General features: G+C 34.5%; 1 protein-coding gene across 1 annotated transcript in view; it reads right to left on the minus strand.

Moving 5' to 3' along the window:
- Positions 1-14666, minus strand: part of LOC101574580 (low-density lipoprotein receptor-related protein 1B) — a gene marked incomplete at its 5' end in the record, with an annotated part of 229660 nt that overhangs the window by 202629 nt on the left and 12365 nt on the right. Inside the window, 3 exons of the mRNA XM_004626417.1 lie at positions 2678-2797; positions 4272-4391; positions 4500-4616. Of these exons, the coding sequence (XP_004626474.1) occupies positions 2678-2797; positions 4272-4391; positions 4500-4616 (357 nt within the window). The remainder of the gene's footprint in view (positions 1-2677; positions 2798-4271; positions 4392-4499; positions 4617-14666) is intronic.

Consider the following 14666-nt stretch of genomic DNA (forward strand, 5'->3'; position numbering starts at 1 on the left):
GGGGACAGGGCTGGCACAGCACACCAGGGGATGGAGCCCTGGTCGCTGCGCCTGCCTTACGCAGGCGCTTTAGTCTGCTGAGCTATCTGGCCAGCCCAGAGTTTAATTTTTTTTTAACTAATAAACCTGTAACTCTTTAATAGAAACTTAGAATTTCCCAGTGGACTTTTCCCAGGGGGAGCAGATCATCAGTTTCTGCCAGCCTCCTGCAGTCCCTCCCAGTCCATGTCACCTCCGTTCTGAGCCGACTGGCGGGCAGAGTAGTGGCCAGAAATCCTTTGCAGTTTCAGAGTTTAATGTTATAGATCCTTTTGTTATATATTTATTTTCTGTTCCCATTATGTGGGAATGTATGTGTTTTCTGTTTTATTATTTTTATTTTGATCAAGAAACATATGCTATGTTAACCCTCTGAAAATTTTATTTTCTTCATAGCTTCATATTGGTGCTTCTAAAATATTATATGTAGAGTTTATAAAATATTTTATGTATCTTGGAAGTAGTTTCCTATTCTTTAAGGACTCTTCAGTAATTAATTAAATGTGCTTTTCAGTTAACAATTTCTGGCTTTATCAGCTTGTAGTTTTGCGCAGCACAAAAATCTCACTGAAGACGTGGGCAATTGTTTTAAATAACTTCATTCTTTCAGCAGTAATCACGGTCAAACGTGGTGGGTGCTAATTTCACCAGTGGTGAGTCCATTAAAAAGAACTTTTAGAACAGATACTCAAAACGTGATGCATCCACTTGTGATGCTGAAAACAGGAGAATAACTATGAGTCCAATCTGTATAGTGAGATCCTATAGACCCCGTAGGCCCTTTCTAAATGAAGAAGAAGAAGAAAAAAGTAATGTAGCAACAAATAATCCACAAAATCTTTGAGACATGCCTTAAATATCCATATAAGTCACTGTACTTCTTAACATGTAGGTATAATTTTTTTGTTTTCTGAACCAGGGATTGAACTCAAACCCTTGTGCTTTCCAGGGAAGTGCTCATTCCACTGAGCCATCTCCCCGGCTCCTGTAGGTATAAATGTTAATTGGCATAGTCATATGGGTATTATGTAGAAAAGCCATGATTAATTAGAATTAAACAATACTTTGAGTTTTTGATTAGATTTTGTTTTGCCACCCAGGTGCTAATTACAAAAAATAAAATATCAACAAAATTCAAATTTTATTTAAAAATTTTAACTTCATAAAAATATTTCAATGAAGATCCTTAAGCAATGCATATTACTAAGTCATACAAGACCATTTTGCCAGTGTAAAACTTCTGAATACAATAATTAGATTAAAGCTATAGAAATGTTGAGCAGATCTCCCTTTTTGTTTGAATGTATACAATGTCATGCTGGAGGAACAAAAGTTGTGAAACTTCACTTTTATTCAGTAAGTTCAAGTTCCTCTCCCAGTCTTTCCTAGTGCTATTACCGGTAGCACATTAATGAAAGGTTAATATCAAGGAATAGCCATATTTTTTTATGATAACCCACCATAGCAGATAAACTGCCACAAGTAGGAAGGAAGATAAAATATAGAAATATTAAAAACAACATTCCAACCAAAAGATTACTCAATGGTAAGGTATTATTCTACTTGGCTTAAAGAAACAAAAGTACAACAGACAATAGAGCAAAGAACTAGATAATATGAGCTAGACTATTAAAGTCCTTGAGAATTATTATAGGAAAACTGGTGATGAATATAAATCGAGGCTTCATAAATTAATTGTGAAGATCAATCCCACAAAATGATGAAAGGTCTTATGATCCTGTGACAGGTTGTAATGGTTACATGTTCTGAAGATACATTTATGTAGAAGACAATATTCAGAAAAATTAAGAACGTGTCGTTATTGCCAGTGATTATACAGATTGTTAAATACAAATGAGATTTCAAAGAATGCAAGGCTTATGTTAGTTTTTCTCAACCAAAATAAGTTAAGTAAGAGTAATATATAAGCCAACAAATACATTTAAACAATTCTGACTAACAAGATTGGAAGTCCTATGTTTAGTTTGGAGAAAGTTTAGTTGGAGAGATGGTCTTCTCTAATCAATTATTAAAGTAAATGTTTTTTCTCCTCTAAGAACACCAAGTTGGCATATTTACCTAGCAAATGGGGTTAATTAATGTTTAGCAAATGTTGATAAAATGAATTACACATAAGAACTAATCTTCATTTCTATCTCATTCTAGACATTGTCAAATTATTATAGGATGAACTGCATTGAACAAAATGAGCATATTCTCTATATCTACAGTGTTTACTAAGAATCGTTGTAAGTAAATAAGCGAATTTATTAAGATTTCAAAACTAAATGCTAACCTAATTGGTCCTTGTCATTTATTAAGAACAAAAATTTTACACTTTTTATCCTTTTACATAATAAATTTCACATCATGCTCATTCACCAGTATGATGGTAGTTTTTTGATTCATCATTTAGAAATAGTTTTGGATGATATTATATGATGTCTTTTCATTTTATTCCTCTATGTGTTCTCTATGAGAAGTAACTAAATTTGTTATAATTCTACGAATACAGAAACACAACTTTCACATTGAATACTTTGGTTTCATCAGAACTGTGTTCAAAGGTGTTTCACTGTGGCTATCTCAGCTGCCGCCAAGCGCAAACAGATCAGACACACTGTCACAAAATACTCACCGCAGTTGGCTTCATCAGATGCATCTGCACAGTCTGGGTCCTCGTCACAAACCCACAGCTTGGAAATGCAGTGCTTGGTAGTTTTACACTGGAAATAGTCTGGAGAACAGCTGTTTTCAGCTGAAGAAGAAAACAGCTATGTTTTGAAGGACAGCAGACATTGTGCTTATAAAAAGCAATGAGAAAGTCTCCCAAACAGTTTCTTCAAAGCGCATTTAATTTTTAAGTAACTGTGCTCTGAAGGTAAGGAATTTTAAACTTTTATTATTTTTAATATGTCCCCAATATCCTTTCCAATAGAATAAATAAGGAAAACATATTTCTGCAATAATACATTGGTAAACATCAGAGTTTAAAATCCTTTTAATTAGATATTTGAAAGCAAATGCAAAACTCAAGGATTACAAGTTATTTCAAAATAATGTTCTAGTTATGTTTAGGAATATTCACATCTGCATTTTTATAAATAGAAAAAGACCGGAATCAGAATACATTATATGAATGGAGAAATAAAAGTATGAAATGAATCAAACTGTCTAGGAGATGTGCTGAGAATTTGAGGGAAGTGTGAACATCTGACTCAGACTATAAACTGCTTCGCAAATCTTAGCCGGCTTCATGAATCCGCTTCTAGAATAGCTGTCCGTAAAGAACTGGAACTGACTTCATTCTCAGCGCACCATTTTAATCAAATTGCTGGATGACTGCACATTATTTACTAATAAAAGTTTTAAAGAAATAAAATAAAACTTCAGCAAGCCAAAAATGTTGACAGTGCTTGTACTGAAAATGTGCAACTTGACAGGTGCTTAATCCTTCAGATCATGTGTGTTTGTGTGTGTATGGTGTGGGGGTTGTGTTCATTCCCACACAGCCATGCCTCTCTATGTGCATCATGTGCTTGGTGCTTAGTGCTTCAATTTTCACTTAATGTACTTTGATTTTGGGGAGGAGACTGAAATGCAGAGTGAACAGAAAGAAACATTTCTTCTGATTATTTTAAATGACCTGTTAAGACTTCTTAAATGGAATATTATTTTTAATTCTTTACAAGTATCTTTGTTATGCTATTTGCCTAAATTTTTAGCATCTTATCATAGATTTAATATGTATTTAATAGAGAAAACACTTTTTGTTATAATGGAAAACATTTTAATCTACTACTTAATGATAGATAAAATTGCCAATTTCTATTTAATATTGGCAGAAAGTCAATTTATGGAAAAATCCTTAACCAACCACAATGTGGTTTCTCTTTAGTATGCTGTTGATGTGTGGCTGTTGTGCATGTGTTTCATAGCCCTTAGGTAGGATGTGAAGATCATCCATGTTTCTCTTGTCTCTATATTTTAATGTAGACCTTCTTTGATAGTTCATCTGGATTGGCACCTATTAATATATATATATATATATATATATATATATATATATTTATTTATTTTTTCGGAACCGAGAATTGAACTCAGGCCCTTGAGCTTGCCAGGGAAGCGCTTATTCCACTCAGCCATCTCCCTGGCCCTATGTTTAAAATTTTTTAAGCTAATTTCTGTTGAGGGTCAAAAGTAAAACAAGACAGTGTTCTGAAGTGACTTACGACAATCTCTCTCATCTTCCTCATCCCCACAGTCATCCTGCCCATTGCATCTGAGGTTCACTGGGATGCATTTCTGATTCTTGGTGCACTTGAATTGACCCGAGAGGCAAACATGTGTGTCTAAGAATGAACAAAAAATCTAAACTGAGGTCTATGTCTGAAATAAATCACTGCATGCATCATCTGTGAAAAATTAGATTTAGGCATTTTAGGATTTTAGACACCTACCACAGTTGAGCTCGTCTGAGTTGTCCCCACAGTCATTCTCTCCATCACAAATGAATGCAGGCAAAGCACACAGTCCAGATCCACATTGAAATCGGCCAGGCTGACACTTAAACTCAGCTGGGGAAAAATGCATAGGTATTACGCATGGAAAAACACTGTGACCTTAGGACATTTTAAACAAAAATTTTCTGACACTCATCTATTGGTCATATTTTTATATTGAATATACCTCAAAGCACAGCCTTAATGTCTCAAGTACAGAGAGTTATTATGTTCTGATAGTATAGGTCAGGTATAAACAATTTAGCAGGCCTCTGGATTATATTTCATGTACTAAATATTAAGAGGGAAGGGACCAACCATATATAAATATATAAAAATGCATTTTAAATTCACAGAAGTATGACCTCGTTCCACTGAAATGGGATTGAAATATTAAGTTTCAGAATAAAATTTAATAGATTGAAACATTTTCATTCTATTATTATAAAAATAATATCTCCCTGTACAGTATGTTGCCTTTGATATGTCTGTCTCACGCTTCTCCTCAATGCATGTTCTCTACTAATACTTGAAGCATATGCTTCCTCTATCACATCTAAATGAAATTTATCTACATTTAATTCTGTAGCATCCATAATAAGGACAATGTTCCAAATACAGTTCATATATACATATATGTAAGCTATGATAAATAATTTACAAGTGAAAATACATTTTATTTTGTTATATTATTTGATATTATATTATTAATGATAAAGAAGAATCCACTGTGAATCTACTGAGCTACCTGCCATACGTTCTTTCAATTACAGGACTTGGATTTCAGATCTAAATCTGACGCTGAAATCTCGCAAACTCAGTGTTTGTAATAAAATACTTTTCTATTAATGATCCTCCTCCAAAATTGTCCTAATCATTGGCTATTAGAATATTAACATGTTCTTCATTAGTTCAAATCAGTGACTCAGACATTAATAAATGACATTTTAAACTTTCTTTGGCAAATAAATTATGGTTTCATTACAGTGTTAACTAAAAATGTAAATCTTCTTTAAAAATAAATCTTTTTTTGCGCTTAAATTTCATAGACATAAAATACTTCTAAAAAGGTGCACTATTTACTTTCAATCTATGCAATCTTTCAATCTGTTTAAATGTTTATATGGTAGATACTTTTTAAAACTTTTTTCTTATGCACTGAATATGTGCATTTCCTATAATTCTATTGCTTTATATATGATTTTTCTTCAACATTTCTTTGCTACATGAACAACTTTCCATAAAAATGACTGGATCTATTAAATAAATGCCTGATGGCATATACCTGCACTCTTAGCACTCTGGGAGGTTGAAACAGAAGGACCACAGGTTCAAGTCTAGTGTAGGGAACTTAGCAACTTAAGGAGAGTTGTTAAAATGGTGAATTTACTGCTAAAGAATGAAAATGCAAGGTTAAGCTTTGTCAGCATGAATCAGCATGCTGCTACCAGGCAATTCTTATCTATGGGCAAAGAAAATGATAATAGTAATTATAGTAGTTGCATCGTAGTGTTTCGCGAGTGTTAAGCAGAGGCTAGAATGCCTGAGTAGTCAGGTGAATATCTTACCTCAATTTGGTGAGCATTACCTATTTAGCAGTTAGTTATACTTGTCTATTTCCATATTTTCCAGGTGATGATTTACAATTATCTATCAGTTTACTCATGGGGAATAAAAATGTAATGTTTTTTCATCTCTATGTTTTGCTAACTGAATATAGCCATTATTATTTTGGAAAAGGAATGCATATGAAATAAGCACAATGCCAACATTGGTCTCTAGAATGACCTTTAGTACAATGCCACTGGAAATTTGATACAAACTTATAATGACATATGATACTTTTTTGGCATATAATTTTTATGCATCACTTTTAACTACATTTATAGAAATAGCATCATGTGACTTTATCAGTATGTGTCTTTAGGGAAAATATTTCTTGTCTTCTTTAATAATAAACTGTCGGTGGCTCTTGTTATGTACAAAGGCTGATGATACAGGGATGCAAAAATGGTGCTTGAACACTCCACAGACTCATTATTTTCCATCTCCCCATCACACTTAAAGTAAAGTGTTGTGGCAATACATAATCACTCATCCAGTACAAGTAAACACTTTTTCTTTGCTAAAGACCACAAAGTTAAGATCATGAAAACAATTAAAAATTTATTTGCTAAAGGCTACATATATAATGCCATCAATAAAATCATGAAGCACTACTAGAAGGAAAGATAAGTGGGGCTGGGTAGATAGCTCAGCAGGCAAAGGCACCTGCCTGACAAGCACAAGGTCCGGAGATTGATCCTTGGAAGAAAATAAAAAAGAAGAAGCAGCTAAGGAAATACCACTAAGACAAAGTGCTGAGCAGAAAATTGTCATATTTGACTCACTAAACATAGTCAATAAAGGTAAAAAGAGATGAAAGACATTACATTAAGTGAAAATGATGGTTCAGCACAACAAAAGAAGCACCAAGAATGAAGATGAGCTACGAGGATTGAGCTCTGAGACCGGCAGTGTGTGGGGAACAGTGGACCCACTCCACCTTAGAAGGCCCACCGGGAAGGAGCTGTGGCACAGGCAGCCAGCATGGCTCAGTGCTCCACTTGAAAGGGGCAGGGCTATATGCAGCCAAACACAGCAACCAGATGCAAGCTAGATTCAGCCAGTCATTCATGTTCAGTAGATGTAGACCTGGTGACCCGAAGCATATTGCTGTGCCCAGCCAAGCCCAGACCAAGTCCCAGATCTACAGGAGCATCCTCGTGGTACAGAGGTTGCTGCAGGTAACTGGGGTGAGTTAGTCTGCCTGGAAGATGACAGGTGCATGAAGGGTAGGTGCCCAGACAGAACTCAGGGGGAGTAATTTAAAAACAAAACTCTTAGTTTAGGATCTGCTTTATTATACAGCTATAATGTTTGCTCCTATAACGGTTCGGTCTAAAGTACAAAACCATTAGTTACAAAAGTGTGTCACTTTCTAAATTTCAGAAGCTGTTAGTATTGCTACTTATGCTACTACAAATAAGAGAATATATCCGCCCCTTAACCGTGTGCTCTCCCTTGGGTAATAGTATCTGGAGCTGCTTAGGTAATAAGCTCACCAAAGCCCTATAGTGAAGGGCAGAAAACAGTGCCAAATGAAACCAATATCTCACTATCAATCAATAGAAAGAGAAAAAGCTTGGGATGCACATCAAACAAGAATCTCTGACACAGGAGAAATACCTAAAAACTAGACATTACAGAGAGGCTCTGACTGCAGTGATAGAAGTACTTACTATGAAACGTTCACTAAGAGGTATTGCGGAAATCAAAATAAAGTTCTTTTTGAAACAGAAAATGACAAAAATAGCACCTGCTTAGTCAAAGTGAGGGGGCTTGGGTTCAATCCCTGGAAGACTGTGACAGACCCTCCCCTGGGGCTTACTGAAATGGCAATTGAGAATGGGCGTGGTGGTTTGCACCTTTAATCCCAGCACTTTGGAGGTTGAAAACAGAAGGCTCACTACTAGTCCAATCTACATAGTGAGACACTTTAGACCCTGTACCAAATACATAAAAAAAGAAAATGACAAAAAGAAGGAGCAAGAGACAAACTCAGGCCCCGAGTCCACGCAGAGCAAACCCAGGAGGTATCAGCATACAGAAATTGGAAGCCACACACCCGAAATCTCAGAAATAGTAGCAGCTAAAGTAAAGAAACAACTGCTACAGGATACAGAGGAAATCAGATTAGAAATAATATTCCAGGTAAAAAAGAAATGATAACTATAGTGAAAGAATTACTAAGCATTTCTAAAGAAGACACTGATAAAAAAAATTAAAGGAGAAAAGAAAAATGATGGAAAATTTGATTGAACAGCATAGGAAAAAAATAGAGTGTATTAAGCAGATTCAAAAAATATACATGAAATTAAAAACTCTATCACAATTTGATAAAGCCATTTAAATTAAAGTGAAGATAAACTTTCAGATCTTGAAGACACCATTGCAGCTAGTGCAAAGGTAAGGAAAGAACTCTTAAAACAACTAGAACTAGGAGATAATGACACAAAGGCTGCAAGATGATGACCAACATAAGACCAAGAGGTCTCAATGAGAAATATGAGGCAACACAAACAACAGAAAAAGAATATGGACAGAAGTTATCTCAGAAAAATGCCTGATCATGGGAAACAATCATTCAGACAACTGAGGCATATAGAACTCCAAAAAATGTCAACACAATTAAGACCACACCCAGACATATAATTATAAAAATCCCAGAAATTCAGCAGAAGAACAACATACTAAAAGCCATAGGGAAAAGAGAAAGAACACATTTAAAGGAAAACCCATCAGAACAATAGCATATTTCTCCTCTCAAACCATCAAATCAAGAAGAACATGGAATGAAGTACTTAAAGTTCTGTAGGAAAACAAATTCCAACCCAGATTGATGTACCCTGCAAAACTCTCTTTCAAGCTTAGTGGGGAAGTGAAATACCTCCATTACAAAGACCAACTAAAGTAATTCATGACAATCAAACAACCCTACACAGAGTACTAAAAGATAATCTAGAAAGAGATCAAAATACCCAGAATTCCAAGAATGACAACTGAAAGAACCCACCAAACATGAAAACAATTAGACACAGGAGGAAAGTATAGGTCCAACAGCAGGACAATGACATGACAAGCATCAGTCAATACATATCAATTACAACCACCAATGTATGTGAAATCAATTCACCCATTAAAATAAATAGATTAGCAGAGTGGATTAAGAAAAAAAATTCAACAATATTCTGTGCATAAGAAACAAATTTAACTCGTAAAGAAATTCACAGGTTGAAGTTAAAGGATGGAAAACAATACTACATGATCCAAGACCTCAGAGAAAAGCAGGTGCAACTATTCTGTTCACAAGCAATCTGAACTTCGAACCAAGATGATCAAATAAGATAAACAAGGTCAATATGTATGCACCAAATATGAGAGCACCCGACTATATAAAACAAATTGTAAAGGACATAAAAATCTAATAATCAACATCACAATCTTAAAGGGAAACTTAATACTCCAATATCTCAAAAATATAGGTCCAGCAGACAAAAAATTAGCAAAGAAGTAGCAGAACTGAACCAAACCTTTGAATAAATGGACATTGTGAACAAAAGCAGAATGTTCCACCCAACAACATCTAAACGCACTTTCTTTTCAGTGTTATATGGAACATTTTCTAATATAGACCACATGCTAGTCCATAGAACATGCTTGAGTATATGCGTGAACATAGAATTACCCCATGCATATTATCTGACCACAGTGCAATGAATCTGGAAATGAAAGACAAAAGAAACCACAAAGACTCCATAAACATATGAATATTAAATAACACCCTCCTCAGCAACCAATGGGTTACTCATGAAATTAAACAAGAAATTAAACAATATCTACAATTCAAAGGAAATTCAAACACAATGTACCAGAATTTGTGGGATGCAATGAAAGCAATTCTCAGAGGGAAATTCATAGTGTACTCAACATTAGGAAAACAGAGCAAGAACAAATAAATACCCTAATGCTGTACCTCAGCTTTCTGGAAAAAGAAGAGGAAACCAAGTTGAAATCCCAAAGATTGGAGGAAATTATAAAGATCAGAGCAGAAATTTATACAACTGAGACAAAGAAAACAGTACAAAGAATCAACGAATCCCAAAGTTGGTTCTTCAAAAGATTAAATAAAACCGAAAAACCTCTAGCCAACCTCCTCCAAAAGAGGAAAGAAAAAAAGATTCAAGTTCAAGCAATAAGGTATGAAAAGTGAGAAATTACTACAGATCCTGTGGAAATTCAGAAGACCATCAATAGCTACTTTGAAAATCTTTACCCTCACAGGATATAAGACACAGAAGAAATGTACAGATTCCTAGGTAGGTACAAAACTTCAAAACTGGATCAATGAGATATAAAAGCTTGGAATAACCCAATGAAATTGAAAATGTAATTTAAAAAACTTAGCAAAAAAGAAAAGCTCAAGTACTGATGGATTCACAGCTGAATTCTACAAGAGAAGATTTAATCCTGATATTCCTCAAACTTTTCAAAGAAGTTGGAAAGGAGCAATACTCTCAAAATCATTCCTAGAGGCAGGTATTATACTGATACCAAAACCAGAGAAAGATCCAACCAAAAAAGAGAACTATAAGCCAATATCCCTCATGAATGTAGATTCAAAGATCCTCAATAAAATAGTAGCAAATAGAATACAACAAATCATCAAGAAGATTATACACCACAACCAGGTAGGATTCATCCAAGGGATGCAAGGATGATTCAACATACACAAATCTATAAATGCAATACACTATATTAATAGAGCCAACAACAAAAACCACATGATCATCTTGATGCTAAAAAGGCTTTTGACAGGTTCCAACACTTATTCATGATCAAACTCTACAGAAAAAATGGAATAGATGGTCTAAAGCTCAATGTAATAAAAAGCCATCTATGACAAAACAACAACCAACATAATTATAAATGGAGAAACACTGAAAGCTTTTACTCTCAAATCAGGTACAAGACAAGATGACCTTTACCAATAGTTATATTCAATAAAGTTCTGGAATCATTACCTAGAGCCATTAGGTAAGTCAGAAAAATAAAATAGGAATAGGTAAAGAAGAAGTTAAAATACCATTATTTGCACAAAAAATGGTGTTCTGCTTGGAAGACCCAAAAACTTTACTAAGAAGCTTCTAGAATTAATAAACAAATTCAATAGCATAGCAGGAAACAAAGTCAACACCCAAAAAACAACTAGCATTCTTCTACACAAACCCACTGAGAGAGAAATTAGAGAAACAATATCATTCACAATGGCATCAATAAAAAGAAAAAGAAAAGAAATACTTAGGAATTAGTCTATCAAAGGAAGTAAAACATCTTTATAATTAACATTCAAGCCTCTAAAACAAAAGAGAGATCAAAGAGGATTTCAGTGCCAGCCAAAAATCTTAGCAGATAAAAGTGCCTGCAAACAGGCACAGGGGCAGGGGTTTAATGCCCAGCCCTGCCTTGCCAGTCTCCCCCCCCCCAGGGGGCATGCTGAGAGGCAATTGAGACGGGGTGTGGTGGCATGTGCCTGTAATCCCAGCGCTTGGGAGGTTGTAAACAAGCAGATTACTATGAGTCCAATCTAGTAGTGAGACTCTGGACACCCAGCAGGACCTTCTCTAATAATATGATTTTTGAAAAGGAATATGCATTCCTTCCTCCTGAGAAGATGGAACAAAATTGTGAAAATGGCCATATTCGCAAAATTGTTATGCAGATTTAATGCAGTCCATATGACAATATCATCAATGTACCTCACACATCTAGAGAAAACATAGTTAAAGTTTATTTGGAAACAGAAAAGTCTAGAATAGCAAGGAACTCTTGGGTAACAAGGGCAAGATAGGCCAGATTACAATTCCGCACATGAAATTATACTACAAAGCTACTGTGATGAAGTCAACACGACAATGGCAAAGCAAAACAAAACAGAAAAACAGAACAAAGAATCAATGGCATGGAATAGGAGAAGCAACTGTAACTATAAGCACACTCAGCCATCTTTATCTATCACAAAAGAGCCAAACAGGTTCACTGGAAGAAAGATAGCCTCTGTAACAGATAGTGGTAGGAAAACTGGCTCTCCACAAGCCAAAAATGAAAAGTAGACCTGGGTCTATCACTATGCACTAAACTGAAGTAAAAAAAATGGATAAAAGATCTCAACATGAAAAGAAAAACACTAAATCTCCTGGAAGAAAAAAATAGGTGAAAACCTTGAAGACATAGGAGTAGGCAAACAGTTTATGAGCAGAAACCAAACTGCGTGGCAAATACTCCGAAGAATCAAAACTGGGATCTCATCTTATAGAGAAGTTTCTGCCTTTCAAAAGAAATCACCAACAGATTGAAAAGGCAACCCACATATTGGGAAACAGTTGTAACCAACAATCAGTCAGACAAAGGTGAGTAAATTATAAATAGAACTAAAAAATTTTGGACCCCCCAGATTTAAAGATCCAATCCAGAAATGGGCATCTGAGATTAATACACATTTCTCAGAGCAAGAAAAACAATTGGAGGGGCTGTAAAGACAACTCAGTAGAACAGTAGAATAAGTGCTTGCTTGGCAAGTGTAAGGGCCTGAGTTCAAACCCTGGTTCCCCCCCCCACAAAAAAATATTCAAGTGGCAAATAAATATTTGAAATATCTGAAAAAATGTTCCAGAGCACTGGCTATTCGAGAAATGCAAATTAAAACATTGAGATAGCATCTGACCTCGGAAAGAATGGCTATTATAAAGAAATCAAATAATATCAAATGCTGGAGAGGGTGTGACAAAAAAAAATGTAACCCTTCTCCACTACTGGTGGGAATGTAGTACTTGTACAACCACTATGGAAATCAGTGTGGAGATGCCTTAAAAGCTGGGACTGAAAACCCTATTCAATCCAGCTATTTCCCTTCTGAGTATTTTTCCAAAATAACTGAAAAAAATCAAACCATAGTGATATATGTGAAACCATGTATACATCAAAACAATTCGTCATAGCCAAATCTTGGAAATAATCAAAATGTCTATCTCTTGAGGAATGGATGAAAAAGATGTGGTAGTTTTATACAATGGAGTACTACTCAGCTACAATGAAAGACAAACTTGAAGCCTTTATATGTAAGTGGATTCAACTAGAGAGTATAACTAGAGGTTATACTCATAAGTGAAATATATCAGACCTATTTGTACAAATATTGTATTGTCTCCCTAGTGTAAGAACCTGAAAAATGAAATAAAACCTGAAAGTTATAATAGATATAGCAAAACAGAATGAAACTGAATTTAAGGATTAAACAATGAAGATTAGAGAAAGGAGACAAGATAGAGAAAAAGGAAGGGGTAACATCTTGCAAGTATTTATACAGGATTGCTGAGATGATTGTACTATCAATTTCCATCACTTTTCAAAAAATACCAATTAGTGTTTAGAATGTGCATCTTGACTAAATCTGTATGCTGATCTTTGCAATCTGACCAACTACATCAGGAACAGCAATGTATAATACAAAAACCATAGTTGAATAATGGTCGTCTTGGTCTTCTAAATGTGTACTCTCTCTAATGTCTTAGGAATCAATATACTCTCCTTAAAATAAATTTTTGAAAAATGCAAGAAAAAATTCTTTACTCGATTATTTGTCCAAAGTTGCATAACTGTATCTATTAAGCTGAGCAACAGATTTGACATTAAAAATAGATAACATAACAACCATTATTAATTAGCTATTCCTGTTTTGAAAATCTGTAACATATATACTGTTGTGTGTGACCCCACTACTGTCATTCTTTCCATTTGATTTTACTTCTGTTTTTACTCTTCAAAATAAGATAAAATAAAATTTTAAAAAAAGAAAAAAAGAGGCTATGTGATTGCACAAAACAGTTACAAAGCATAAGTTCTAATAAAAGGATAGCATATTGAGGATACAAGAAATTTAATAAAATACTAAGAAAACAAAATTACTAAATTAAATAATTGACTAAGGACTAAATACAGAAATTTCTAAAAATAATGTGTAAAATAGTCAAAATACATATAAAGAAGGCTTTAACATATCTATCTATTTATCATCTATCATATATCAATCTTATCTCTAAGGTGGGGAAGTTTGCTACTGGATATATAAGCAGTAGTTAAATTACTGAATCATGAAATGAAGAATAAAATCAATACATTGAAATGATATGTGCAATTTATTAATTTGATAGCATCACTCACATCCTTCAAGATACAGAATCACCCTGTGCCCTCGATAGATAAATGGTTAACTTGACATAGAACATGCACTATGCATGTCTATCTATCTATTGAGCAAGCTGGAGACATAGCTTAGAAGCATGCTCCTACCTGGCAGCACAAGGCCCTGAGGTTGACTTCCAGTACAATAAAAAATATCTATTAAGCAATTGATCAATTAGTATTAACACACATTCATAATCAAATGCTATTAAGCTTTAATAAATAGGAGTTATTTTTATTTGTCACAACTTGCATGAAACTAGAAAACATTATGTTAAATGAAAA

This window comes from Octodon degus, unplaced genomic scaffold, assembly GCF_000260255.1.
Source record: "Octodon degus isolate 3935 unplaced genomic scaffold, OctDeg1.0 scaffold00014, whole genome shotgun sequence".
NCBI lineage: Eukaryota > Metazoa > Chordata > Mammalia > Rodentia > Octodontidae > Octodon > Octodon degus.